General features: G+C 39.7%; 1 protein-coding gene across 4 annotated transcripts in view; it reads right to left on the reverse strand.

The window, feature by feature from the left end:
• Dpp8 (dipeptidyl peptidase 8) overlaps positions 1 to 26,418 on the reverse strand; it is a 70,274-nt gene that overhangs the window by 18,974 nt on the left and 24,882 nt on the right. For all 4 annotated transcript variants that reach the window (XR_003850023.1, XM_008836317.2, XM_008836320.2 and 1 more), the window contains 10 exons: positions 22,107 to 22,217; positions 20,641 to 20,769; positions 19,928 to 19,989; positions 16,465 to 16,565; positions 14,894 to 15,071; positions 13,878 to 14,037; positions 10,289 to 10,368; positions 6,574 to 6,726; positions 6,197 to 6,332; positions 2,405 to 2,550 (listed from right to left, as the gene is read on the reverse strand). Coding sequence is in view for 3 of the 4 variants with exons in the window: in XM_008836317.2 (XP_008834539.1) it covers positions 2,405 to 2,550; positions 6,197 to 6,332; positions 6,574 to 6,726; positions 10,289 to 10,368; positions 13,878 to 14,037; positions 14,894 to 15,071; positions 16,465 to 16,565; positions 19,928 to 19,989; positions 20,641 to 20,769; positions 22,107 to 22,217 (1,256 nt within the window). In the remaining variant the exon portion in view is untranslated. The remainder of the gene's footprint in view (positions 1 to 2,404; positions 2,551 to 6,196; positions 6,333 to 6,573; positions 6,727 to 10,288; positions 10,369 to 13,877; positions 14,038 to 14,893; positions 15,072 to 16,464; positions 16,566 to 19,927; positions 19,990 to 20,640; positions 20,770 to 22,106; positions 22,218 to 26,418) is intronic.

Below are 26,418 nucleotides of genomic sequence, written 5' to 3' on the forward strand. Positions count from 1 at the left end.
CTTGTGGCATCAAGTGGTGTTTCTACTAAGCAAAAATGCACAGTTGTATTCACAAAGCACTCCAAATAATTTTAATTGAATTGACTATAATTTTATTATAAAATCTATTTAAACCATTTTAAGTATACAATTTCAGTAGCAATAAAGAACAGTCACAACAGTGCAGAATGAAAACCACTAACCATTTTCAGAACCTTTTAATCATTCCAGCAGAAACTGCATACATTAAACAACTCTCCACCCTCCTGGTCCCTAGTCTTAGACAATCTCCATTGCACTCTGTCAATCTGTCCATTATAGATACCTCTGCAAGTGAAATAATGCATTTGTCCCTTTGTGACAGCTTATAGCACAATGTCCTCAGGCTTCATCACATTACAGCAGGTGGCAGCTTCATTTTAAAAAAATTTTAAGTTAAAAAAATTTATTTACTTTGTGTGTGTGTGGATGTGTATAGAGGTCAAAAGACAGTTTGCAGGAGCTGGCTCTTTCCTCCTGCCATGTGGGTCCCAGGGTTGAACTCAGGATGTTAGGTTTGGCAGCAGATGCCTTCTCCTACTGAACCATCTTACTGACTCCACTGAGTTTCCTTTTTTTTCTGTCTTTTTGAGACAGGGTCTCCCTGTAGCCTCAGCTGGCTTAGAACTCACTATGTAGATAGGCTGGCCTTGAACTCAGAGAGATCCACCTCTGCCACCCAAGTACATTAAAGGCCTGAGCCACCATGCCTGGCTGTTTCCTCCTATTTTTTATTATTTTTCTTCCATAGCATCCTTCGTTCTAATGATCTCCATTTCCCTTGTTTTTTTAATTGAGCTTTTAAAATTTCATATAATATTTCCTACTCATATCCAGACCCCTTCCCCCATCCACACTCCCCCCCAACCCTATGCACTCTGCCACACATGCTAAGTCCTATTCATTCAGATGTTTGTAACCAAATGTCCTTCAGTGTAAATGCATCCACTGGAGTCTAGTCAGCCCATCCAGTGGTCGTATGTAAGTCATACTCTCCCTCACCCAGTGGCAATCAGTCTCAAATAGTTCTCGATCTAGTGCTGAAGTTTTCTCCTTTTTAAGGATAACATTTCATTATATTTAGTGTGTGTGTGTGTGTGTGTGTGTGTGTGTGTGTGTGTGTATCATGGTATGCATGTGTAGGTCAGAGGACAACTTGCTAGAGTCGATTCTCTCCTTCTATCTTGTAGCTCCTGGAGATTGAACCCAGATTGTCAGACTTGGTGGCAAGTAGCTTTACCCTCTCGGAGGCCCTTATTATATGTTTAAACTACATTTTGCTTACTCATCTGCTAGTGGGCACCTGAGTTGCTTCTATCTCCTGGCTAGTGTGGAAATGGGTATATAAATCCAATTCTCTGGGAATAAACCAGAAGTAGAATTTTTGGATTTCGTGATAATTGTGTTTAGCTTTCTTTGAGGAGCTCTACTCTTTGTGTGACCACATCAATTTACATTCTCCCCAGCAGTGGATCAGGGTTCAAATTTCTCCACCTCCTATATAACAAACACATATTTTCTTTAGCAACTATCGTAATTGGTATGAATATTAATACCCCATTATGGTTCTGATCTGCATTGTCCTAATGCTTAATGATGCTAGGCATCTTTTCATGTGGTCAAACCTTTTTAACTCAATTACAAACATGATGAGTTTTCTGGTCTTACCATCTAGTTTTATGCTGAGTCTCACATGCTTCACATAATCTCACTGCTTTTCTTACACTTACATTGAAAGTGTTACAGCCAAACACACGCAGCTTCAGAGCGAGCCCTAGAGCCTTGCTTGTCACATGCTTTGTATTCAGTCATTTCTTTTTAGGTTTACAAAGATGTCACTTCAGTTTTTAACAGAAATCCAATCTAAATTTTTCATGATTTGTACAGATAACTATAATAAAGATATGAATCATGTTTTGCTTTTGAAGCATAATGATGGCAAAGTGCTTTAACTTAATACATGGTCATCATTCTTTTTTAAAAAATTTTTAAGTTATTTTTATCTTATGTGTATGTATACTAAGAGCACCCTGTAGTGCAGCCCACAGAGGTCAGAAGAGCCCCTGGAACTGGAGTTACAGACAGTTGTTAGCCACTGTGTGGGTGCTGGGAACTGAACCCAGGTCCTCTGCAGGAGCAGCCAGTGCTCAGCGCTCTTAACCGCTGAGCTTTTTTTTTTTTAGACAGGCTCCTGCTATATAGCTCTGGTTAGCTTCCAACTTGCTATAGACCAGGCTGGCAACAATCCTGTTTTTGCCTCCAGAGTGCTGGGATTATAGATGTGGATCAACATATCTGGCCTTCAAATTCTGTCTGAACTGGCTAGGTACTTTTTAAAAATCGTCCTGAAATATGAATGTATATTTATATGAATTTACATACTCACCTGGGGACCACCATATATGAATAGCACGGTGGGGTATTTCTTTCCAGGCTGTAGATCATGAGGCTTGTAAAGCATTCCATACAATGTAAATCCAGTAGTACTTTCAAAAGAGAAAATTTCTGGAGGGGTGTAGTCAGGAAGAGGACCTGTGAGTGGCAACACAGAAAGCCTGTGAAAGGAGTTCTTACAAGAGAAGTGTCAAAACTCAGACACCCTCCCAAGTAACTACCAATCCTTAATATGCAATAAGCTAAACAAGCACATTCATCTAAAAAAAACTCCTAATGACTGTCAAAGTATCTGTCAGATGTAGACACACAGTTATTTTGAGTCTAGGAGGTGTTTATGTACAAAACTATACAAATATCTTGGGCTCAGTTCAGTCTTAACCTATTGGTGGTTAAATCACATAATACACACACATACACACACACACACACACACATATTTCAAAATGGTTGGGGGCAAGGGACAAGAACCATTTTTTTGGGGGGGTCTTTTTTTTGAGACAGGGTCTCCCTGTAGCCCCAGCTGTCCTGGAACTCACTTTGTAGACCAGGCTGGCCTTGAACTCACAGAGATCCGCCTGCCTCTTGCCTCCTGAGTGCTGGGATTAAAGGCGTGAGCCACCACGGCTGGCTTAAGACTAACTTATTTTTAACTTAGTCAATCTAACCTGCTCACAGTAGGTGCACAAATTTTTTTTCTGATCAAGTCAACCAGAACCTAGAAAAAAGAGTCATCTTCAGTCTTTGGTTTACCAAAGCTGTATGAACCTCTCCTCGGTGTCTGTGTGCAGCTGCAAACTCTACACCTGGATATTAAATAATGCTCATACCTTTGGTTTATTCCAATTTAAAAATTTTATTATTGTGTGTATATATGTGTAAGGTGCAAACACATGAGTGTGAGGGTATGAGTATCTGTGTACATGAATGTGGAGGCCAGAGAAGGATGTCAGGCATCTTCTGTTGATTTCTGCCCTATTTCCTTGAGACAGTCCCTGAAGCAGAAGCTTGCCCTCTCTGTGAGGCTGATTGGCCATCAAGCTTCTAGGACAACAGCCCCCCACCATCTACTCACCCCAGTGTTGGAGTTATAGGCACACATAGCCATATCTGGCTTTTATGTGGGCTTTGGCAATATGAACTCAGGTCTTTCATTCTCTCTCTCTCTCTCTCTCTCTCTCTCTCTCTCTGTCTCTCACACACACAATCTTTAAAAAGTATATGTGACAGTTAATGAGACAGATATAACCACTGTGGAAATGAACCTCTGGACTTGTCTGTGAAGGATTTTTTAGATTATATTAGTTGAGGAAGACCCACTCTAAATGTGGGAGGTATCATGCTTTAAATTGGGGTCCCAAACTGAATAAAAAGGAGAAAAGGAGCTGAGCAGGAACATGCATCTCTCTCTTGCTTCCTGATTGGACGCAATATAACCAGTTTCCTCGCATGCCTGTTACCATGACTTCCCCTTCATAATGGACAGTACCCTCCAACTGTGAACCAAAATAAACCCTTTCTTCCATAAGCTGCTTGTAAGCGACTTATAACAACTTATTTTGTTATAGCAACTTACAAAGTAAGCAACCCAGAAGTGAAGTACTTAAAAAAGAACAAGCTGGGCATGGTGGCTCATGAGCAAGTGTTGCTTTTCTCACTCCCCAGCCACCTTTGGTAGTTGCTCTTGGTTGGGGGCCATTCCAGACCTAAGGTAGGAAGATGGTGGTAACAAAGATAAAAAAGTGTAAAGCCAATCAACTCTAGGCTTCAGCTTGTTATGAAAAGTGGAAAGTATGTCTTGGAGTAAAGCAGACTCTGAAGAGGTTCACTGAAGAGGTTCAGCAAAGTGAAATTGATCATCCTCACCAAGGGCAACTGCCCAGTTCTGAGGAAATCTGAACTAGAATCTAAGCTGTGTTAGTGTCCATCACTGCAGTGGCAGTAATACTGAACTGGGCACAGCGTGCAAAAAAATCCTGCAGGGTGTGTACACTGTCACTGATCCAAGTGATTCTGGTATTATTAGAAGCATCACAGCAGACTGGTGAAAAGTAAACCAGGAAAGTTTTTATTTAATAAAATTTTGCCCTCTCCCCAAGGCTCAGGGACCATTGCAGAAGAGGGGGCGGAAAGAGCCAGAGGTCAGGGAGGACTGGGGCAAACAGTGTCTTTTGGTCATGACAGGACTCATGAACTCATAGCTGTGGCTGCCTGCACAAGACCTGCACAAGATCTGCACCAGTGTGGACTGGAGAGCAGCTCATGAGCCCCCACCCTAAACTGAGGAGCTATGGACAGTTTATGGCTTCTGAGGGGAGGGAGAGTCAGTTTTCTTTAAGGGTGTGGTTCCTATAGGTCTACCACAATTCAACAGATGGCCCCTCATCCAGGAGTGTATGGACAACACAAACTGGACTTGGGTTATTCTTAAAAAAGAAAAAGGGGCTGGAGAGATGGCTCAGTGGTTAAGAGTGCTGGCTCCTCTTGCAGAGGACCCAGGTTTGGTTCCTAGCACCTACATGGCAACTAGCAACTACCCATTACTCCAGTTCTGGGAGATCCAATGCCCTCTTCTGGCTCCTCAGGCATTGCATGACATAGGTGCACTTACATACATACAGACAAAACACTTATACATAAAAAAATAAATCTTAAAAAAATTTAGGAAAGAAAAAAAGAGGGCATGAAGTTGGGGATGGATCTGGGAAGAGTTAAGGGGAAGAGCTGGGGGTGAGTATGACCAAAATACATTGTATGACATTCTCAAAGATTATAATTATTAAAAAAAAATTGTCAGAGCTTGTTGTTTTTTTTTAAAAAAATAGATGGTCACTGTATGAACTTTACAACTTTCAGAAAGCTACCAGCTGGTTATTCATTAAAGCTGCATTTCCCCCTGCTTGAAGGGTCTTCTTAATTTAGAATACATTCCAGATTAAATGCTCCCTTCTCCATCCACTCCTTTCTGGCTCTCTATCGCTGCCAACTGTTGCCCTCTTGTGGTTAGACTTGGAAATATACTTGTTAAACTTCATGCTTGTTATGCATTTGACCCAGGTAGGGTTTCTAGTTTCAAACAGTTCTTTAAAATTTTTTTTTAATTTATTTTTATTTTATGTGTATGCGTGTTATGCCTGCATGTAGGTAAGGGCACCCATGTCGTGCAATGCCTGTGGAGGATAGAAGAGACTGTTAAATCCCCTGGAACTGGAGTTACAGACAGTTGTTAGCTGCCATGTGGGGGCTGGGATTCAAACCCAGGTCTTCTGCAAAAATAGTCAATGTTCTTAACCACTGAGCCATCTCTCCAGTCCCCCTTTTTTAAAAAAAATTTTATTTATTATTTTTATGTGTATGCGTGTATTGCCTGCATGTAGGTGAGTGCACCCGTGTCATGCAATGCCCGAGGAGGACAGAAGAGGCTGTTAGATTCCCTGGAACTGGAGTTACAGACAGTTGTTAGCTGCCACATGAGTGCTGGGATTCTAACCAGGGTCTTTTGCAAGAACAGCCAGTGTTCTTAACCGCTCAGCCCCAGAATACATTATCTTAATCTGCTTTTCACAAAGACTTTCCAGACCTGTTCCTGCTTAGGTGACAGGCAATCCATCTTACACAGCAGGTGATAGAACAGAAGAGGTGGGAGCTACCCCAAGTCTAGCAGCTAAGGGCCAGGAAGGGCTGAGTGATAAGAAGACTATCCAGGAGACATGGACAAGGGCCACAGGTATAGTGAGCTGCTGTATTAATCCTAGTTAAGGTAAGGCTCAGAGAAAAAGTGTACCTGCTGAATCCAAAATGGTGGCCCAAAATTCCTTTGTTTTGCAAGCTGGGTCATCCTCAGAACTTGATAATTTGTAGAGGGACACACAGTGTGGATTCTTCTGGTTACTGTACTTACTTATAAAGAAGTCACAATGCTAGAGAAAGGAGAGACAATTATAGTTTTTACAAGAAAAGGAAAGATTATTTGTGGTTACATCTGCACTAAGGCTGAAGCAAAATACACAATGATGAGTGAGGCTGAGCACTTTAAAGCTTCTCCTGGACAATGAGGTTTCTGCAGGCCAACTTCACCAACTTTCACACCATTCAAAAGGACTGTTATCTGAGCACAGAGCTTTATATCACAGGAACCCCTTTCAAGCAGGGACTCAGTACCCGGCTGATGCAGCAAGAGTGGGAGTAGCCACGGTCGGTCAGTCTCGTCACCTCGCCAGGATTTACATAACTGACCACGTACAGGTGATGTTCCAAAGGGGAGTCTTTGGTGCCTTCAAAATATACCAGCTTTCTGACTTCATCAACCTGGATCTGCCAAAATGACAACACACATCAGTACCAATATAAGATGAGGCCAGCAATTCAACAGACAGCCCCTGATCTTGTGCGGTCATCAGAGCCCTCTGACTTGGGCTTCTTTTGTTTTTATTTTGCTACCATGCTAATCAGCTTGAGTTGGTTTTGTTTACAGCTAAAAATAGCTCCTATCCAGAAGGTTAAAAGGCTGAGTCACACACTATTGGTATCATTTCCTAATCTGATTAGACTGTGTACTGCCTTAAAATTAGAGAATTATTTCCTTAAAATAACAATTCTTGTTATTATTTTTGTGTATGAATGTTTTACCTGCGTGTATGTTGTATACACATGCATGCAATGCCCAAAGAGGCCAGAAGAGGGCATCAGATCCTCCTAGAATTGGAGTTATAGACTGTTGTTAGCCACCATATGGGTGCTGGGAACTGAACCTAGGACCTCTGTAAGAGCAGCCAGTGCTCTTAACCACTGAGCCATCTCTCCAGACCCCCTAAATAACAATTCTTTAAAGGAAAACATCCTATACTGTACCTTAGTTGCAAACTTAGAAGACATTAATTTTATTTCTCAGTGCAGGGTTAAGTTAGTACTTTTTTAAAGATCTTTTGTATAAATCTGCAAAAGTGAATATTGAATTGAAAGTAACTAGAATCAATCAGCTTCAATAGTGGTATAGTTTATATAATAAGTGGAATTTTTTTTTTTTTTGGCAAGTGCTTTGCCACTGAGCTATGCCCCCAGTCCTGGATAAGATCTTTGAAGTTACTATCCAGAACTGAATTCACCTATATTCTTCCCAAATTACAGCAATCTAAATAAATGGCTTTCTTTGTTATTTGAAATGGCAAAACTGAGTTCATTTTGTTCTAGCTGACTTTTGCTTCACTGTGTTTCTGCCCAGCCATTCCCACTGCAGCCAGCCAGCCAGCCAGCTAGAACATCCTAAGAAGGCTGCATCTGTAGCTTCATTCAGGGAGTACACTGTTTCTCCAATACTGGGAAACTACCACTCAGGTAGCATCTCCTCTTACCCAGCTACACCTGCATCTCCATGGAGCTCATTCTCTGCAATTTTTAGAAACCTGCTTTTCCCAACTGAAAATTTCTATTTACTGAAAACCTCTGTGTTAACTGACCTGTCCCTGGTCTGGTATAACTATAATTTGATATAACTACTGGCTCTGACCCTGGAAGGATGTAATTGTAGTTTCAGGCTTTATAAACCTCACTCTGCCTCCCCTCGAGGTTGAGAGTTTTTTGGGGAATTGATCTCCTCTTGACAGCTGGCTAATAAAAGACTCTTGATTTGACCCAAAACAGCGTGGCATTTCTCTGAGGGTATTACATTACTTAAAAACAAAATCCCAGCACTCAGGAGGCAGGCAGATCTGTGAGTTCGAGGCCAGCCTGGTCTTGAGTTCCAGGCCAGCTGGGGCTACAGAGAGACCCTGTCTCAAAAAGAGAGGAAAAAAAAAAAAAGACAAAACAACACACAAAAAATCTTGGGGCTAGAACAATGGGTTGACAATTAAGAGCAGTGGCTACTCTTGCAGAGGATCTATGTTCAATTCCCAGCACTCACATGATGACTAACAATCATCTACAACTCCAGTTCCAGGGGATCTGATGCCCTCTTCTGACCTCCCAGGGCATTACAAAACATGGGTGCACTTACACATATGCAGGTAATACACTTATACACATAAAAATAATAAATATTTAAAAAGTACTCTGCTAGTCAACTGAAAGCTTACTAAAATTTCAAAATTTTTACATACTGAAGACGAAAGAGATCTGCCTGCCTCTGCCTATGTGCTGGGACTAAAGATGTGTGCTACCACATCAGGCTAAAAGCAATTTTATTTATTTATTTATTTATTTATTTATTTATTTATTTATTTATTTATTTATTTTTTGGTCTTTTTTGAGACAGGGTCTCCCTGTAGCCCCACCTGTCCTGGAACTCACTATGTAGACCAGGCTGGCCTTGAACTCAGGCTGGGATTAAAGGTGTGCACCACCATACCCGGCAACAACTATTTTTAAGTATCTCATCTCCCCACACTCCTCCCCAGGAAATTACTTCATTATTCACCTTTTTTTTTTTAAAAAAAAGACAGGGTCTCACTGTGTAGTTCTGACTGGTCTGGAACTTTCTACGTAAACCAGGCTAGCCTTGAACTCAGAGATCCCCTGCAATTAAAGGTGTGCACTGCCACACCCAGCTTAGTTTCTTGTTTTCAGAACCTACAATTTCACAATGAGATTTTTTTCCTCAAGTAATAGTACTAGTATCTGAGGTCCCCAACCAGAAGAAAACAATGTTATTTATATATAACCAGAAGGCCATTTGAGTATCCCAGTGAAATTAGCCTTTAAAAGTTGCCTACAATATTCTTTTTGTTGTTGTTTTTGAGACAGGATTTCCCTGTAGCCACAGCTGGCCTGGCACTTGCCATGTAGACCAGGCCAGCCTGTATCTAACAGAGATCTATCTGCCTCTGCCTCCTGAGTGCTCGGATTAGAGGTGTGCCCCACTATGCCCACCTTTTTAAAAAAAAAAAACAACAAAAGTTAACCTCTGTCCCCAAACTTTACTGAATTACTATAGAAAATTACATGGTAAGAACAAAATAGGGTGTATTTCCCTTCTCTTGCCTATTAGTCTAACCTCTAAAAGGTTTAATTTATGACCTAAGATGAATGAAAGACTATTTCTACCTCAGGAATAGCAAATATAATTTCTGATGTAAAATAGCATGTATAGGGGGCCGGAGAGATGGCTCAGTAGTTAAGAGCACTGGCTGCTCTTGCAGAAGACCCAGGTTTGGTTCCCAGCATCCATATGGCAGCTAACAATCACTTATAACACCAGTTCTAGAAATTCAAAGTCCTCTTCTGATCTCCACAGGCACTGGACAACATGAGTGCACTTATATACATGCAGGCAATACATTAATGCACATAAACATAAATATTTTTTTAAAAAAGATGGGGGCTAGAAAGAGAGCTCAATGATTAAGAGCACTGACTGCTCTTGCAGAGGACCCGGGTTTGATTCTGCACCCACATGGCCACTAACAACCATCTGTAACTCCAGTTCTAGGGATCTGATGCCATCTTCTGACATCCGTGGGCACTGCATGACACGGGTGCACTTATACACATGCAGGCAATATACCATACACATAAAATAAAAATAATAAAAGAGGCAGCATGAATATAATGTATTGAAAATTAATTTTCAATTTATATTCTATTACAATTTTTGCTAGACCCCACACATACAGGTTGCTTTACTAAATGGCAACAATATATTTGAAAATGGTGATCTTTAGTAGCCAGAACACATCCATCTACTACCAGAGTCATAAAATAGATGAGCTTTATAATTTAAAATAAGATTCTTCCTTTGGGACAACTTATATTCTTTTAGACTCTAACAATATTTTCAAAATATTAGGATCATACACATATACACTGCATTACTCAGTTTTTTTGCATTGCATACACAGCAGAGGTTTACCAAATTTATCAATAGAAAAAAAAAACATACATTAGATCCATGCCGGCCAAGAACTTCCCATTCACCACTGGTAATTGCTATTTCCTCTTTGATAGGACACTTGAAATCACCTGAGGATAAATACAATTAAAATTTAATACTTTATACCAGACCATAAGCAAATGAAACAATGTAGAAGAAAGAATAGTTTTCTAAACTGTGTTTTCCAAAAACGTGCAATAATAATTTTTTAAAAAATTGATGTTAGGTTTGGCATAATGCTTTAGAGCTAGATAAAGATAGTGGTTGCACACAATCTTTAGTGCATACTAAATGACACTGAGTTATTTCAAATGATTAATACTCTTAAGTTTGAAGAATCCAAGAAGCCATGCATGGTGGTGCACATCTCTCATCCCAGCATTTGGGAGGCAAATACTGGTGGATTTCCGAGTTCCAGGCCAGCCAGGGCTACACAGAAAGAGCCTGTCTCAAAAAAAAAACAAAAGACTGAATCCAATGCCCTCTTCTGACCTCCATGGGCACTGCATGAATGGGTGCACTTACATGCAGGTAATACACTCATACACATTAAAAAAAAAAGAGGGGGGGGGCTGGAGAGATGGCTCAGCGGTTAAGAGCACTGACTACTCATGCAAAGGACCTGGGTTCGATTCCCAGCATCCACATGGCAGCTACGAACTGTCCTTAACTCCATTTCCAGGGGAATCCGAAGCCCTCTTCTGACCTCCATGGCACTACGTGACACAGGTGCACTCACATGCATGCAAGCAATACACTCATACACATAAAATAAAAATAATATTAAAAAAAGCAAGTTATGAGTTTTCAAAATATTCTATAATGACAGGACTCATGGAAACAATGTGAAAACAGCAAAATAGATTTTTTTTTGAGACAGGGTATAAGATACATATAAATGGCCAATATGTAGATGGAAAGATACTCATCATTACATTGAGATGCCTCTTCAAGCTGGACACAGTGGCACATAAGTGAAGTCAGCTTCTCAAGGGGCTGAGGAGTATTGTGAATTCAAAGCTAATTTAAGACTCTCTCTCTCTCCATTATGTGTGTGTGTGTGTGTGTGTGTGTGTGTGTGTGTGTGTGTGTGTATGTGGTGTGGGCATGTGTGCAGGTACACAGAGGTCCAAGGTGGACATCGGGTGTCTCCTCAATCACACGCCACCTTTACTTTTTGAGAGAAGGTCTCTCACTGAACCTGAAGTTCATCCTTTCAGTTAGGGTCACTGACCAATGTGCTTCAGGGATCCATTTATCTCTACTCCACCCCCATGTCTCAGGTTACAGGCCCACACTGCCAAGCAATTTTACGCTGGTTCTAGGAATTGGAACTCATGTCCTTGTGCACTTTACTGAGTAACTTCCCTAGTTCCTGTCTCAAAATAAAAACCAGAAAGGGCTGGGGATATAGCTCAGTGATAAAGGAAGGCCTTAGGTTTAATTTCTAGTACTGCATGTGTGTGTGTGTGTGTGTGTGTGTGTGTGAGCTGGGCATAGGTGTTCATACCTGTAATCTCAGCACCTGGGAGGCAAGACAGGAGGACTGTGGAGAGTTGGAACCAAGCCAGGGCTACACTGTCTTAAAAACACCCCAAAGAGACGGGGCTAGAGAGATGGCTCAGCAGTTAAGAGCACTAGTTGCTCTTGCCTAAGACTCAGGTTCTGTTCCCAGCATCCACATGGCCACCCTGGTCTATACAGTGAGTTCCAGCCAGGGCTACAAAGTGAGACCAAAAAATAAATAAAAATAAATAAAAAACAAATATATTTTTCAAAAAAGGAAAGAAAAGCATCTAATGTATAAAAACAGCAAATGACTATATAACTTACTATTTTATTTATTATTTTTATTTTATGTGTATGAGTCAATTGCCTGCCCTCATGTTATACAAAGCCCGCAGAGGTCAGAAGAAGATGTTGGATTCCCCGGAACTGGAGTTAACAGATGGTTGTTAGGTGCCATGTGGATGCAGGGAATTGAACTTGGGTCCTCTGCAAGAGCAGTCAGTGCTCTTAACCACTGAGCCAACTCTCCAGCCCTGATATGTATAACTTACTTTTAAGTTTATTACTTTTTTTGAGTGCAGGACTTTTACGTACACTAGGCTTCTACAATTAAGCCATGACCCCAAGCTTTATATAACTTTTTTGGTCTTTTTGTAGCCCCAGCTGTCCTGGAACTCACTATGTAGACCAGGCTGGCCTTGAATTCACAGAGATCTGCCTGCCTCTGCCTCCCAAGTGCTGGGATTAAAGGCGTGTGCCACCACGCCCGGCTTTATATAACTTTTTTTTAAAAAAAAGATTTACTATTTTTCTTAATTTGTGTGTATGTACATGTGTTTGTGTGAGTTTATGTGCACACAGGTGCCAGTGGAGGACAAAAAGAGGGTGTCATATCCACTGGAGCTAGAGTTATTGGGGGTTCCAAGCTGCTTGATATGTGTGCTAAGAACCAAACCCAGGTCCTCTGCAAGAGCAGTAAGCACTCTTAACTACTGAGCCATCTCCCCAACCCCTCTATAAGACATGTTTTAAAAGTTTTTATGTGTGCCAGACATGGTGGCACACGCCTTTAATTCCAGCACTCAGGAGGCAGAGGCAGGTGGATTTCTCTAAGTTCAAGGCCAGCCTGGTCTACAGAGTGAGTTCCAGGCCAGCTGGGGCTAAAGGGAGACCAGACCCTGTCTCAGAAAGACCAAAAAAAAAAAAAGTTTTTAAAATATGGGGTTGGAGAGATGGCTCAGTGGTTAAGAGTACTGGCTGCTCTTGCAGAAGACCTGGGTTTGAATCCAGCACCCACAGGGCAGCTAACAACCATCCGTAACTCCACTTCCAGGCGATCTGACACCCCCTTCTAACCTCTGTGGGCACTGCACAACATGGGTGCACTTACACACGTAGGCAATACACACATACACATAAAATAAAAGATAACAAAAAAATTTAAGTTTTTAATAAAAATAATACTAGCTGACTTAAAATTAGTTACAAATTCTAATAAAGGCAAACGTATAAGTAAAAATAGGTATTCCAATCATTCAGTGATTACTCATTATTAATAATAGTTTATTACATATCTATTTTGAATTTGCTGGGTTTTGTACATGCATAGATTTACATTTCAGTTAACGTACTCAATACAAAAGAGCTGGGTGTGGTAGTGCATGCCTTTAATCCCAGCATTTGGAAAGGCAGAGGCAGATGGATCTCTATGAGTTCAGGGCCAGCCTGGAACTACATAGTGAGTTCCAGGATAACTGGGGCTACAGGGAGACCCTGTCTCAAAAAGACCAAAAAAGAATACAAAAGAGATATGGTTACCAAGATGGCTCAGTGTGTAACTGCACTTGCTACCAGGCCTGACAATCTGAGTTTGATCCCCAGGACCCACATAGTGAAGTGAGAGAACCAACTCCTACAAGTTGTCCTCTGACCTCCACACACTTGTGGTTTATGCATGTACACACACGTACACACATACACACGTATACACACATAAACATATACACGCGTACACACGCACGTGTACACACATACACTTTTGCTCTAAATAAAATGTAAAAAAAATAAATAAATCAAGAAGATTTCTTACTTGGGGCAGGCAGCCCACCACTGGATCGTTTATATTTGCTCTCCTTTAAAATGGATGTGATTTTATACAAATGACGAAAACCTGTTTTACATTCAGAGGCAAAAATAAACTCAATTTCATCTTCGTGAGTTTGAGGAAAAACATGAAAGATGTCATGGATCTGTAAAAAGAATAGCTTCATTTACTAGACAGCAGTGGAAGTACTTCACATACAATTACCTGAGGGAAAGAATTGTTTGATAAGCATCTTTGCATATGAACAGTGGTCAGTGCTAGGGATGCAGTACACTTACAATAGTAGGTTTTACCTGGGAATTTCACATTTATTTTACTTTAAAGATTTCATCCACCAAGAAATAACTGTTTCTAAATGGAAAAAAAACAAAAAGAACAATCTGACCAAAAGCTATGATTTACCATTTCTGAAATCTTTGAAGCACAACACAAGGTTCATGCAACAATATAAATCTTATTACAGAAACAATGAAGAACAACATTCTTTATTTTTGCTTTCCAAAGAGAAATATTCTAATAGTTGAAGGAAAACAGATGTTCATCTGTTTTAGGTGACTCACAGGAACCCTACATTCAGCTAGAGTGATGGCTTTATTTTACATCTAATTTTTATGCTAAAATAGGAAATGCAAAACTCAAATAAAAACCAGTATATTTTATATAATTTGCCAACTTAAGAGAGTCCTTTCTAGACACAACTCTTGAAGGTTCTCTCAGTTACATGAAGAGGCTGGAGATTTGAGCCCGTGTATTAGATACCCAGTATGTGCAGGAACACATATGTAGTTACAGTAGCTGCCATCTCAATGGCAGTTGCTCTCTGTCTATAAATACTCCATTCCGGAACCATCATTCCAACTGAAATGTTCAAACTGAGGAAATAACATTCACAATTTCTTTGAACTTAAGAAGAATTCACTTTGGTAGTTTGCTATAAAGCTTCATCTCCCTTAGCAGCCTGAGAAAATCTGTAGCCAAGTCACAGAAACAAAAAGCCATACATTTATCCAGATATCTGTTGTTTCTTCATAGATGATCAGTGGTGTCACAGAGTCAGGCACTGATTCAATTAGTCTCTGTCTATCCATGGCATCATCTTCCACTGGGATGAATAACTCAGGGGAGATCAGAACTATTTGTAGGTGAGTTTGGGAACGGTCTAGAAGGATGGACCAGGCACTGTTCAAAGGAATGAGGAGAAACGCCAGAAATAAAGCAAGCTCTCAGAAAGCAAATAAAATAACCTCTTATTCTCTCTCTTAGTACCTAACAACTATTTCTATAATTACAGTGAAAGAGATGCTTTAACATACAGTAAGTTACTTACAAACAGTTAATTAATGTTTTCTGTTTTTTTGTGTGTGTTTGTGTTGACATAAAATCTCATGTAACCCAGGCTGGTCTTGAACTTTTTAAGTAGCTGAGGATGACCTTGAACTTTTGATCCCAGGAACTCTACCTCTAAAGTTTTAGGATTACAGGTGTGCACTATCTTTTGTTTTATTTTGTCTTGATTTTTTTGGAGATAGGCTCTTACTTTGTAATCTGGGTAGTCCTAGAACTATGTAGTCCAGGCTAGCTTCAGTGATGTGCAGTGATCTGCCTCTCAGGTGCTGGGATGAGAGATGAGCACCACCACACCCAACTCTACACTTATTTTAAAAGTTAAGCTTGAGGGCTAGGAGTATTGTAGCTGGGAGGTAGATTGCTTGCTTGGCACACACTAGACCTTGGGTTTAATTCCAGCACCACAAGGAAAAGGAAAAAAAAAAAAGTTAGATATCAAGGGTTTTAAAAAGTGGCTTTCTGGGGCTAGGAGATGGCTCAGCAGTCCAGAACACCAGATGTTCTTGCAGAAGACCCAGCACCCACATGGCAGCTAACAACTGTCTGTAACTCTAGTTCCAGGGATCTGCCAACAGCCTCTTCTGTCCTCCATGGGCATTGCACGACACAGGCATACTTACCTACATGCAGGCTACACTCATACACATTAAAAAAGTGGGTTTTTTTTTTGGTTTTTTTTTTTTTTGGCCTTTTTGAGACAGGGTCTCCCTGTAGCCCCAGCTGGCCTTGAACTCACAGAAATCTGCCTGCTTCTGCCTCTGCTGGGATTAAAGGCATGTTACCACCACGCCTGGCCAAAGGGACTTTCTTAAATCTGTTTTCTTCATTAATGTCTACAAATGTGAGTTTTATGATACTTCAGTCATCTATATTAGATTCAGTTGTCTATATTGTCCTCATGCAAGTTTCTATTAATATTTCTGCCTAAATTATACAATTAAAAAAACCCCACATTTATATATGAACCTTTAAGTTTTATATACAACTTAGCCACGAACAGCACTATGAAGGATAACTGGCTAATATAAGAGAATTAAAATGCAATACAATTATATTTATAATCCACAAGTTCACCGAGTTCAGGAAAAATTCCTGAGCAGAAATACGGTAGTGTTAATTTATATGGGAAGGCAAATCCCACTGTAAGGCAAAGCCAACAGCACAGACATCCTAAAAGTCTGGATCCTAAATTAGTTGTAAAGAAGTGACAGTTTAACATACGCACTATTTTCCCTCTGGAGTCCATCCAGCTCTGGCAATATATTCAACTCCTTCAAACAGAATCTCAAAAGGTTGAACCAATTCTTTATCTATGACATCTATAATCTATTAAAAAGAAAAGGGGGAAAAAAGAAAGAAAAGGGAAAAAACTTATAGAAGACTGACAAATAATGAGCTCACTAGGTCTACTAAAATCACTACCTGTAACATCACAATATTTTTCAGATATAGGAACTTAAAGGGCTCAAAGCACACAATAAAATCAGAAGTTGTGGGTTTTCTGTGCTTGTGTTTTTTATGCCTAACAAATTCTAGCCATAAGAACTGACATAGTCTAAAAGCCTTTGCGTAACAGTTTATACTAACAGAACCCTTGATTAAATGATATACTCAAATTTTAGTCACTTTAGGTCTAGAATCTAGGAAAAATCATAGTCTCTAGGTCTCTGTATCTTTTTAAAAGAATTATTTACTTACTTTTATGTCTATGAGTGTTATGCTTGGAGGTGCACCACATGCATGCAATACCTGGGGAGGCCAGAGGAGGGTATCGGGCTCCTCCTGGAACTTGAGTTACAGACTGTTGTTAGCTGACATGTGGGTGCTGGGAACTGAACCCAGGTTCTCTGCAAGAGTAGCCAGTGCTCTTAACCCTTGAGTCATCTCTCCAGCCCCATCTATATCTTAGCTTAAAATACATTTGTGTAATATACGAATGAAAAGGATCTGGAGTAGGCAAATTTTTTTTCCTATAAAGATCTAACAAGCACACTTAAAAAATAAATAATTTTAAAAATAGTCAAAGCATTTAAGCAGACAGTCCTCCAAAGAAGATAACTTAAGTGCAATAAACATAGGAAACATCATTAGCCACCAGGGAAATGTAAACTAAACCACAATGAGCTATCACTTCAAAACCACCAGGATGGCTGTAACAAATAACATGGACAATACCAAGAGTTAGGATGATGTGAAGAAATTGGAAACTTTATAAAATGCTGGTGGGATGTACCTTTTCAAAAACAGTCTGGTAGTTCCACAAAGGCTTAAATAGAGCAGTATCATATACCCCAGAGAAACAAAAACGTAAGCCCTCACAAACACCTTGAATATACAGTTCTCTCTCTCTCTCTCTCTCTCTCTCTCTCTCTCTCTCCCTCCCTCCCTCCCTCCCTCCCCCCTTGCTCTCTTCTCTCCCTCCCACCCCCTTCCACTTCCTTTCTCTTTAAGAGACAGTCTATGAAGCCCAGGCTGTCTCAAATTTGCGATGTTCCTGCCTCAGCCTTTTGAATATAGAGATTCCTGGGATAACAACCACATGCCACTATGCCTGGCTTCATGGCAGCTTCATTCCTCAGAGCAAAAAAAGTGGAAATGGGCTGAAGAGATTCAGTGGTTAAAAGCACCTGCTGTTCTTCCAGAGGACTCAAGTTCAATTCCCAGCACCTACATCAGGCAGCTCACAACTGCCTGTAACTTTAGCTCCATGAGTTATGAAACCCTCTTTTAGACCCCATGGGCACCTTCACTCAGATGTGCACATACCCCTGCCCCCAACCATAAACACATAATTAAAAATAAATCTTTTTTTAAAAGTGAAAACAACCCAGGGCTGGAGAGATGGCTCAGTGGTTAAGAGCACAGGCTGTTCTTGCAGAAGACCCAGGTTCGAATCCCAGCACCCACATGGCAGCTAACAACTGTCCATAACTCCAGTTCCAGGGGATCCAATGGCCTCTTCTGTCCTCCATGGGCACTGCACAACATGGGTGCACTTACCTACATGTAGGCAATACACGCACACACATAAAGTAAAAATAAAAATAAAAAATAAAATATTTTTTAAAAAGTAAAACAACAAAATACCCAACAAATAAGTGAGAAGTGAGCAAATAAATAAAAATATGGTATTCCACAAAAAGAAACAATTTTCAGCAATAAAAAGAAATGAAGGGGGCTGGGAAGATGGCTTAGTAATAAAGTGTTTGCCAGACTAATATGAAGACCTGATTTTGGACCCCCAGCACCCATGTAAAAGCCTGGCACAGCAATCTGTGCCTGTAATCCCAGTACTGAGGAAGCAGAAATAGGAGGATCGTTGTGGTTTGGTGGCTAGCCAGTTTAGTCTATCAGTAAGCTTCAGGTTCAGTGAGAGATAACCATCTAATAGTGGAGAGATGAGCTGGGTGTGGTGCGTGACTTTAATCCCAGCATGAGGGAAGCAGAGAGATTGAGGCCAGCCTGATCCACATAGTGAGTTCTAGGCCAGCTTTGGCTATAGGGAGATCCTGTCTCAAAAAAACACCCCCCACCCCCAAAAGGGGAGAGTGATCAAGGAAGACACCTGTCATTTACCTCTGGCCTCCATGTACAAGTATTTACATGCCACCCCCCCGCCAAGCCCCTATGAATACATATACATGTTTAACAAAAAATGAAGTACATGGGCTGGAGATGTAGTTCAGTGGTAGAATGGTAGCATGATTGAGGCCCTGGGTTCAATCTCCAGCAACACACACACACACACACATATACATACACAAAACAAAGTTCTGACACACGCATGATGCTGATGGATGAACTTGAGAACCTTAAGTAGAAGCCAGACAACATAATGTATGATTTCATTTGTAGGAAGTGTCCTAAATAGGAAATTCTATAGTGGTTGCCTAGAGCTGGGGACTATGGTTAAGGGGAGAGATGTTTCTGTTGGAAGAAAATAATGTTCTAAAACTGACTCTGGTTGCTTGATTCTGTGAATGCACTAAAAAACCACTGAACTTAAACTTTAAGTGATGAATTATATTGTATGTGAATCATCTCAGTAAAGCTAAGTTTTAAAAAGTTTAGAAGCTCTGCTTTTCAAACAGTCTCATGAGCATGTCCAGATGGAAAGTGGCAGTACAAGACAAACACAAGATGCTTAACCCACCACAGATAGGGTGTGCACCCAACAGTGAAGGTAAACCAGTCAGTAACCACTTTGTTTTTATAGTGATTTAAGGACTAATAAAGGCAGAGAAGAAAAAGTACACTTTGAAAGGAATGAAAATATATTCTTTTTTGTGTGTATGTGCTGTGTGCAGGTGTGTGTAGGCTAGAGGACAACTTCCAGTATTATTCCTTAGAAGCCATTCATCTGGTGTTTTTTGTTTATTTTGTTTTTGTTTTTGATACATGGTCTCTTGTTGGCTTGGAGCTCGCTGAGTAGGCTATGCTACAATGCCCAGCTTTTATACATGGGTTCTGGGGATTTTGCTTGAGTGGCAAACACTTTATTAACTGAACTATCCCTCCTCCCAAGACCAACACAAATGTTTTGAAAGGAGAAAATTAGGTCAACCTGAAAATCATGGACTACAACTATCTCAGCAAGTTCAACAAGTGGAGAAGTAAGAAAGTTTATCAAAGACCCTCCTAGATTGCTTAGAAAAGCACACAGAGTCAGTTCAGCGTGTCACACTTACCCTTCCCTCAGCATCAACCAATATTTCTGACATCTTAAAAGTGACTTTTGGATTTGCTGTGCCTTTAGAAAAAAACATAAATGGATAAATAATGTCCAAACTCAATGAATAAATTACTCAAACTCATTTTTCCAGATCAATCCCCTCATACTTAAGGTGGGAATACTGTATATAGTCAGGGCTTTATTGCACATGAATCTAAGAACCCACCTCAAAACCAGACTTTAATATAGACAGTAAACACAGGAAAGAGACTAAAAACTAGAAAGAAGGGAAATTGTGTACCATGTTTGTAACTGAAATGCTGTAAACAGCAAAACAGATAAAAAATTACTAAATTGTTAAGAATAAAATCACTTAAGAAAGATACTTCCTTGTTCATTTCAAGTTAATTAGTTTTGTGGGCATACCCGCCTTTGAAAACAATGAAAAAGAATCAGCTTTATTTCAAAATCTATTTTACTCACATGTAGTAAACAAATAATCTTTACTAATGCTGTTAAATAATCATGTTGACCATACTTTTGAATGACTGAAGAAAAAAAACTTAAAAAAATTTTTTTGAGACAGGGTCTCAACTCTTCTAGCCCAAGCTGGCTTCAAACTCCTGACAACCCTCCTGCCCCAAGCTTCCAAGTGCTGAGTCTACAAGTGTGAGCCACCACACCTGGGAGAGGAAACGAATAAACATAAATACCAGTGGAGTACAATACCTGTTTTAGGATAACGGAATGAATCTGCCCTCCTTGTTTCCAACATAGGAGATGTAACATGAATAATCTCCACCTCAGATTCATCATTTTCTTCATAGAGAATTCTAAGAATTTTACCACCACTAGGAGCTTAAAAGGAATTTAGGTATTGAAAATTTAGAATAATATTACAGAGTAATCATAAGTAACTATTCCCTCTATATTAGATCTTTTAGAGAGGAAAATAATTTATGAGTAAAATATGCTGCTATTTATGAATTTAGTGGTGCTACAGAATTCAAGTTTTTGAACATGTTAGGCCAGTTCTTCTCTACCACTGAGCTGTACTCCCAGACTGTGCTATTTAAAAAATTCCTTTAAAATTACATTTACTTATTTTATATGTGTATGTGTGCGTGCATGTGTGTGTGTGTGTGTGTGTGTGTGTGTGTGTGTGTGTGTACATGCATATGTGGTGGCATGCATGTGAGGTCAGAGGATAACTTTCAGGCATCAGTTCTCTCCTTCTACCATGTGGGTCTCAGGAATTGAACTCAGGTTGTCAGTCTTGGTGGAAAGTACTATAAACTGCTGAGCCATCTCACTGGACCCTGGGCTACATTTTATGCATAAAAATATCTCTCATCTTTGCAGTAGCAGGATGATTACTAAACAAGTAAAAGTTAAACTTAGAGGGGAAAAATGAAAAAAAAAAGTGGGAAAACTTTTTGAAGAACTCTGTTCAAAATGCATTCTTTGTTGAAAAAGGAATTATTTAATTAAATTTATAATATTCCCCTATAAAATGCTAAAGAGCTTGGTTGTTTTGAATGATTTATGCCAAAATTTTGTTCTGTATAACTATGGCCAAACAGTTACACTTTAAATGGCTTAAAAATACTCTTCATGGTCCTTTAGAGGAATGTTCAAACTGCTAGCTATAAACCAATAGTGAAGTCATAAAATCTATCAATGGGTCAAAACCTCCATTAAAAAAAAATAAAAGGAAGTATTAGAGTGCATAACATATAAGAATAAACACTGTTTCATGAAATTTGCTTCTAGTTTAAATATAAAGTAGATGCATTCTGTGTTAGGCCATGCACAATCCTCAGCACATTTTCCACTGGATCATAGTTAAGAAGCTTGTAAGCCACTGCTTTAAGTTTCTCAGCTACTCATTCACACATGCTCATCTGTTCATGCACACTCCACTCAATCACACCTCCAACAGCAAGTCATTAAGTTATGGATTTTGCCATAACATTGCTGAAGTTACCTAGGCAAGTTTTCTACCTGAAAAACTGGCAGAGTACAGACCCCCAAGACATCAAAGCACAATGTAATTGTTTCTACTACGATTCATATCCAGAAGGATCTAATCTTTATCACTTTATAATCTATTGTCCCAGCTTTAAACTCTACTCCAATTCACAATCGAATCTTTACTTCTCAAAGTGACCTAGAATCTGTTACTTTGAACTTACTTTTTTCAGCTTCTGGACACCACCAATAGCCAGAATATCTATCAAATTCTTCTTGAAGAACAAAGGTAGCCACTCCAGCTGATCTGGGATCTTCTTCCATGTTGGCTAGCTCTAGACAAACATAAAAGGCAGAATTATCCCCCAAATTCTTTTTTTCACAGAGGTGAAAAGCAGAATGATTCAGTCTGTTTTCATTTTTTAAATTTTCTTGGAACTCACTATGTAGACCAGGCTGGCCTTGAACTCACAGAGATCCCCCTGCCTCTGCCTCCCAAGTGCTGGGACTACAGGTGTGTGCCACCACGACCGGCTTATTTTTTAAATTTTTTTATATTTTATATTTTTTTAATTTTATGTGTATGCGTGTATTGCCTGCATGTAGGTAAGTGCATCCATGTCATGCAAAGCCCGAGGAGGATAGAAGAGGCTGTCAGATCCCCTGGGACTGGAGTCACGAACAGTTGTTAGCTGCCAGGTGGGTGCTGGGATTCAATCCCCGGTCTTCTGCAAGAGCAGCCAGACTTCTTAACCACTGAACCATCTCTCCAGCCCCTCAGTCTGGTTTTTTTTTTTTTAAGGTAGCTGAATGTAGTGGTGAAGTTGGGAACCGAACAGAACGTGTTCAAATCTGGGCTCCACATTTACCAATCTTAAAAAATTTTTTTTTAATTTATTATTTGTAGTTTATGTGTATGAGTGTATTGCCTGCATGTGTGTCTAAGTGCACTTGTGTCATGCAATGCCCACAGAGGTCAAAAGAGAGTGTGAAATTCCCCTGGAATTGGAGTCATAAACGGTTGCAAGCTACCATATGGGTGCTCTTAAACTCTGAGCCATCTCTACAGGATGTCATTTACCTATCTCAATTCCCAGCACCCACATGGTGGGCTAACCACCACCCATAACTTCAGTTCCAGGGGATCCAACACCCTCTCTGACCTCTGCAGGCACTGCATGATAGGGGTGCACCTACCTACATGCAGGCAATATAGTCATACATAAAAATAATAAATAAAATTTAAAAAGTAAAGTTAGAGGCCGGGCATGGTGGTGCACTAATCCCAGCACTCGGGAGGCAGAGGCAGGCGGATCTCTGTGAGTTTGAGGCCATTCTGGTTATCATGGTGAATCCAGGACAGCTGGGGCTACAGGGAGACCCTGTCTCAAAAAGACCAAAAAAGAAAAAAAATAAAATAAAGTTAGAAGGATTAGTTAAATCACATCAAGTACTTAAAACAAAGCCTGTACCACAGTATATGTTCTACAAGTGATCATTATTATTATTTTTCCATTTAGCTAGGATCAGAGAAAGAAAGAACACACATGAAGGGTCACAATGTCTTCTAACTCTCCACACAGAGAAGCACATCTTTACATCTAGAATGGAATGTATTCATTACATAATACAAACATCTCCCTTCCCCCATTCAACCAGAACAGCTCAGTTTTTGTTTTACACTTAGGATTCCAGCAAATACTTTGAAAAGAATTTATTTTAAAAAAACATCCCACTGAGTCTGGGAATTAATGTTAGAGATAGAGTTCAGCATGTGCTTGGTCTTAGGTCCAGACCAATAAATAACTAGATGAATAAATCTAGTTAATCTCCACACCAATAAATCTCCACACCAATAAGTAACTAGATGAATAAATCTAGTTAATCTCCACACCAATAAACAACTAGATGAATAAATCACAGTCATAATTACATAAGATTTTGTACCACGATAAAATGCTTACAGTATAATTTGTATGTGGCTTCTTTTTGAAATTCATCAGCATTGTGACATGTGTCATTAGTTGGTTCCTCTTTATTAAGTAATATTTTATTAATGTCACGAATTTTTGTTTTCGATTGAGACAGGGTCTCACTATGTAGCTCTGGCTGGCTTGAAACTCTCTGTGTAGACCAGGCTAGCCTTGAACTCACAAAGATCTGTCTGCCTCTCCCTCCTGAGTGCTGGGATTAAAGGTGTGGGCCACCACACCTGGCAATGCCATGGATCTTTTATCCATTCACCTGTTAACGGGCATATGGGCTGCTTTTAGTTTTTGATGACTATAAGTAGAGATAATACAAACATTCTTACATAATAATTTTGTGGACATGTTTCTCCTTTGAGTGGAATGGCTAGTTAGGGGAGAGTGCTTAACTTTGTGGAAACTGCTAAAGAGTTTCCCAATGTACTTGAGTTATTTTACACGCTTATTAATAGTGTGTAAAGGTTCTGACACTCAGTATATCAATCTTTTTTTTACTTCTGCTTGTTTAGTGTACAGTGTATATAGTGATAAACCATTATGATTTTATATTTTGAGACAGAGTCTCACTATGTTGCCCAGGCTAGTCTCAAATTCGACTGTGTACAACACAGGTAATTTTAACTTTTTTTCATTATTTTTAAAGACAGGGTCTCACAATGTACCCCTGGCTGGCCTGGAACTCCCTACGAAGACCAGGCTGACCTCAAACTCACAGAGATCTGCCTGCCTCTGCCTCTAGACCAAGTGTGACGATTAAGGCATGTGCCACCATGCCTGGTACCTTTTTCCTTTTCCTTTTTTTTTTTTTTTGACAGTCTTATATATCCCAGGTTAGCCTTGAACTTGCTATGTAGCTGAGAATGACCTTGAATTTCTGATCCTCCAGTTTCTAATTCCTAAGTGTTGGGATTACAAGTGTACAACACCATATCTGTTTTAACTTTTTAATGTATACCAGGCTGGCCTTGAATTTACAGATATTTACCTGATTCTGCCTCGAGTGCTGGGATTAAAGGTGTGTGCCACCATGACTGGCATCAATTTAGCATTTTTGATCAACTGTTATTTTCTATATTGTGTGAAATGAATGTGCAGTATGAGCCAGTACTCCCTCATCCAAAAATTGAGTCAAGTTTTTGGAACTTAGAACATGGAGACTTTTTACACAGTGTACCTCTACAATGTATTACGTAACCTCCCCAGTAGGGCAACCAGATAAGCTACAATCCAAGAGCCCAACATTCGTGCTGCAAATTTAAGGGAAGACACATTAAGCGGGGAGATTATAAATACCCCAGGCCAATTCAGGTCAGGTTTTGCTATTAAATGAGATTTAGCACCAAGCTTTTGAAAACTATGTGTTCAGAGCTTTTAGAAATGTGTAATTAATAACAGAGCCAAGACCAATGCTGGGTCTTGGCCCTTTCAACTACTCTATACCTCCAACTTTATCTTATACTTTGTTCTCCTTAAGATATAAGGACAGGTACCTCTGACCACACACCTGTTGTTATGAGTTACTTTTAACTGGATAAATGGTGTCACCTTGTCTCTCTAAGAGGGAGTCACCTGGGAGTAGAAGCTAATTACTTTTAAATTCCTGAATCATATTAAGCAAAGATTAAACACATGTACATCCTAGCTGATTAAGCTCTCTAAAGTAGGATTTCACCTGAAACTTACTGTGACTAAAACACTGGGCTCACGATGCTCCCTCCCTCCTTACATTTCTATCTGAACAAACAATTCCATGATACTTACTGTTTTAAGCACTGTCCTAAACACTTCATAGATGGTAACTCAAAGCCTCCTGACAATCCTGTGTTGATGCAATTAATTAGCATTTTATAGATGCAGAAACAAAGAGATAAGTTAAATGAGGTCAGAGCTAATAAATGTTAGATCTAGCACTCAAGCCCAGTTGTATGAGTCTATACTATTCTATATTCTCTGCCACAGTTCTTTATTTTTTTTTCTTCCTTTTCTGTTCTTTTTGAGACAGGGTCTCCCTGTAGCCCCAGCTGGCCTGAAACTCACTTCGTAGACAAGGCTGGCCTTGAACTCATAGATATATGCCTGCCTTTGTCTCCCAAGTGTTGGGATTAAAGGTGTGCGTCACCATACCTGGCTCTGCCACAGCTCTTAACTACTACAATGATGCTAGAAATAATAAATATACCACATACCTACATGCATAGTAAAAAGAATAAAAAAACTGTAACATTCTCCAGGATTCCAGTGTTTTCTACTTTCAATTCTGCCAATCTTCATAAATTCTCAGAGGAAAATAATTTTACAAAAGAAAAAAGAAGCCTTAAAAATGCCTTATTTCCAACAGTTATGTCAACTTCAAATACAATAACTGGTATATAGTATTCAATGTTTATTGAAAGCATGACAAGTGCTGCAATTTTCAACACAGACATATTAACAAGCCAACCTAGCACCTCTGCTATCAGTGGTCAATCTTCTGACTTCCTGGCATTAAAGGAGACCCATTAAACATCAGAATGTGTACTTTAAAAAATTTTTTTTCCTACTCCACTCC

Source organism: Nannospalax galili, unplaced genomic scaffold (genome assembly GCF_000622305.1).
Source record: "Nannospalax galili isolate Female #2095 unplaced genomic scaffold, S.galili_v1.0 scaffold54, whole genome shotgun sequence".
Taxonomy (NCBI): Eukaryota; Metazoa; Chordata; class Mammalia; order Rodentia; family Spalacidae; genus Nannospalax; species Nannospalax galili.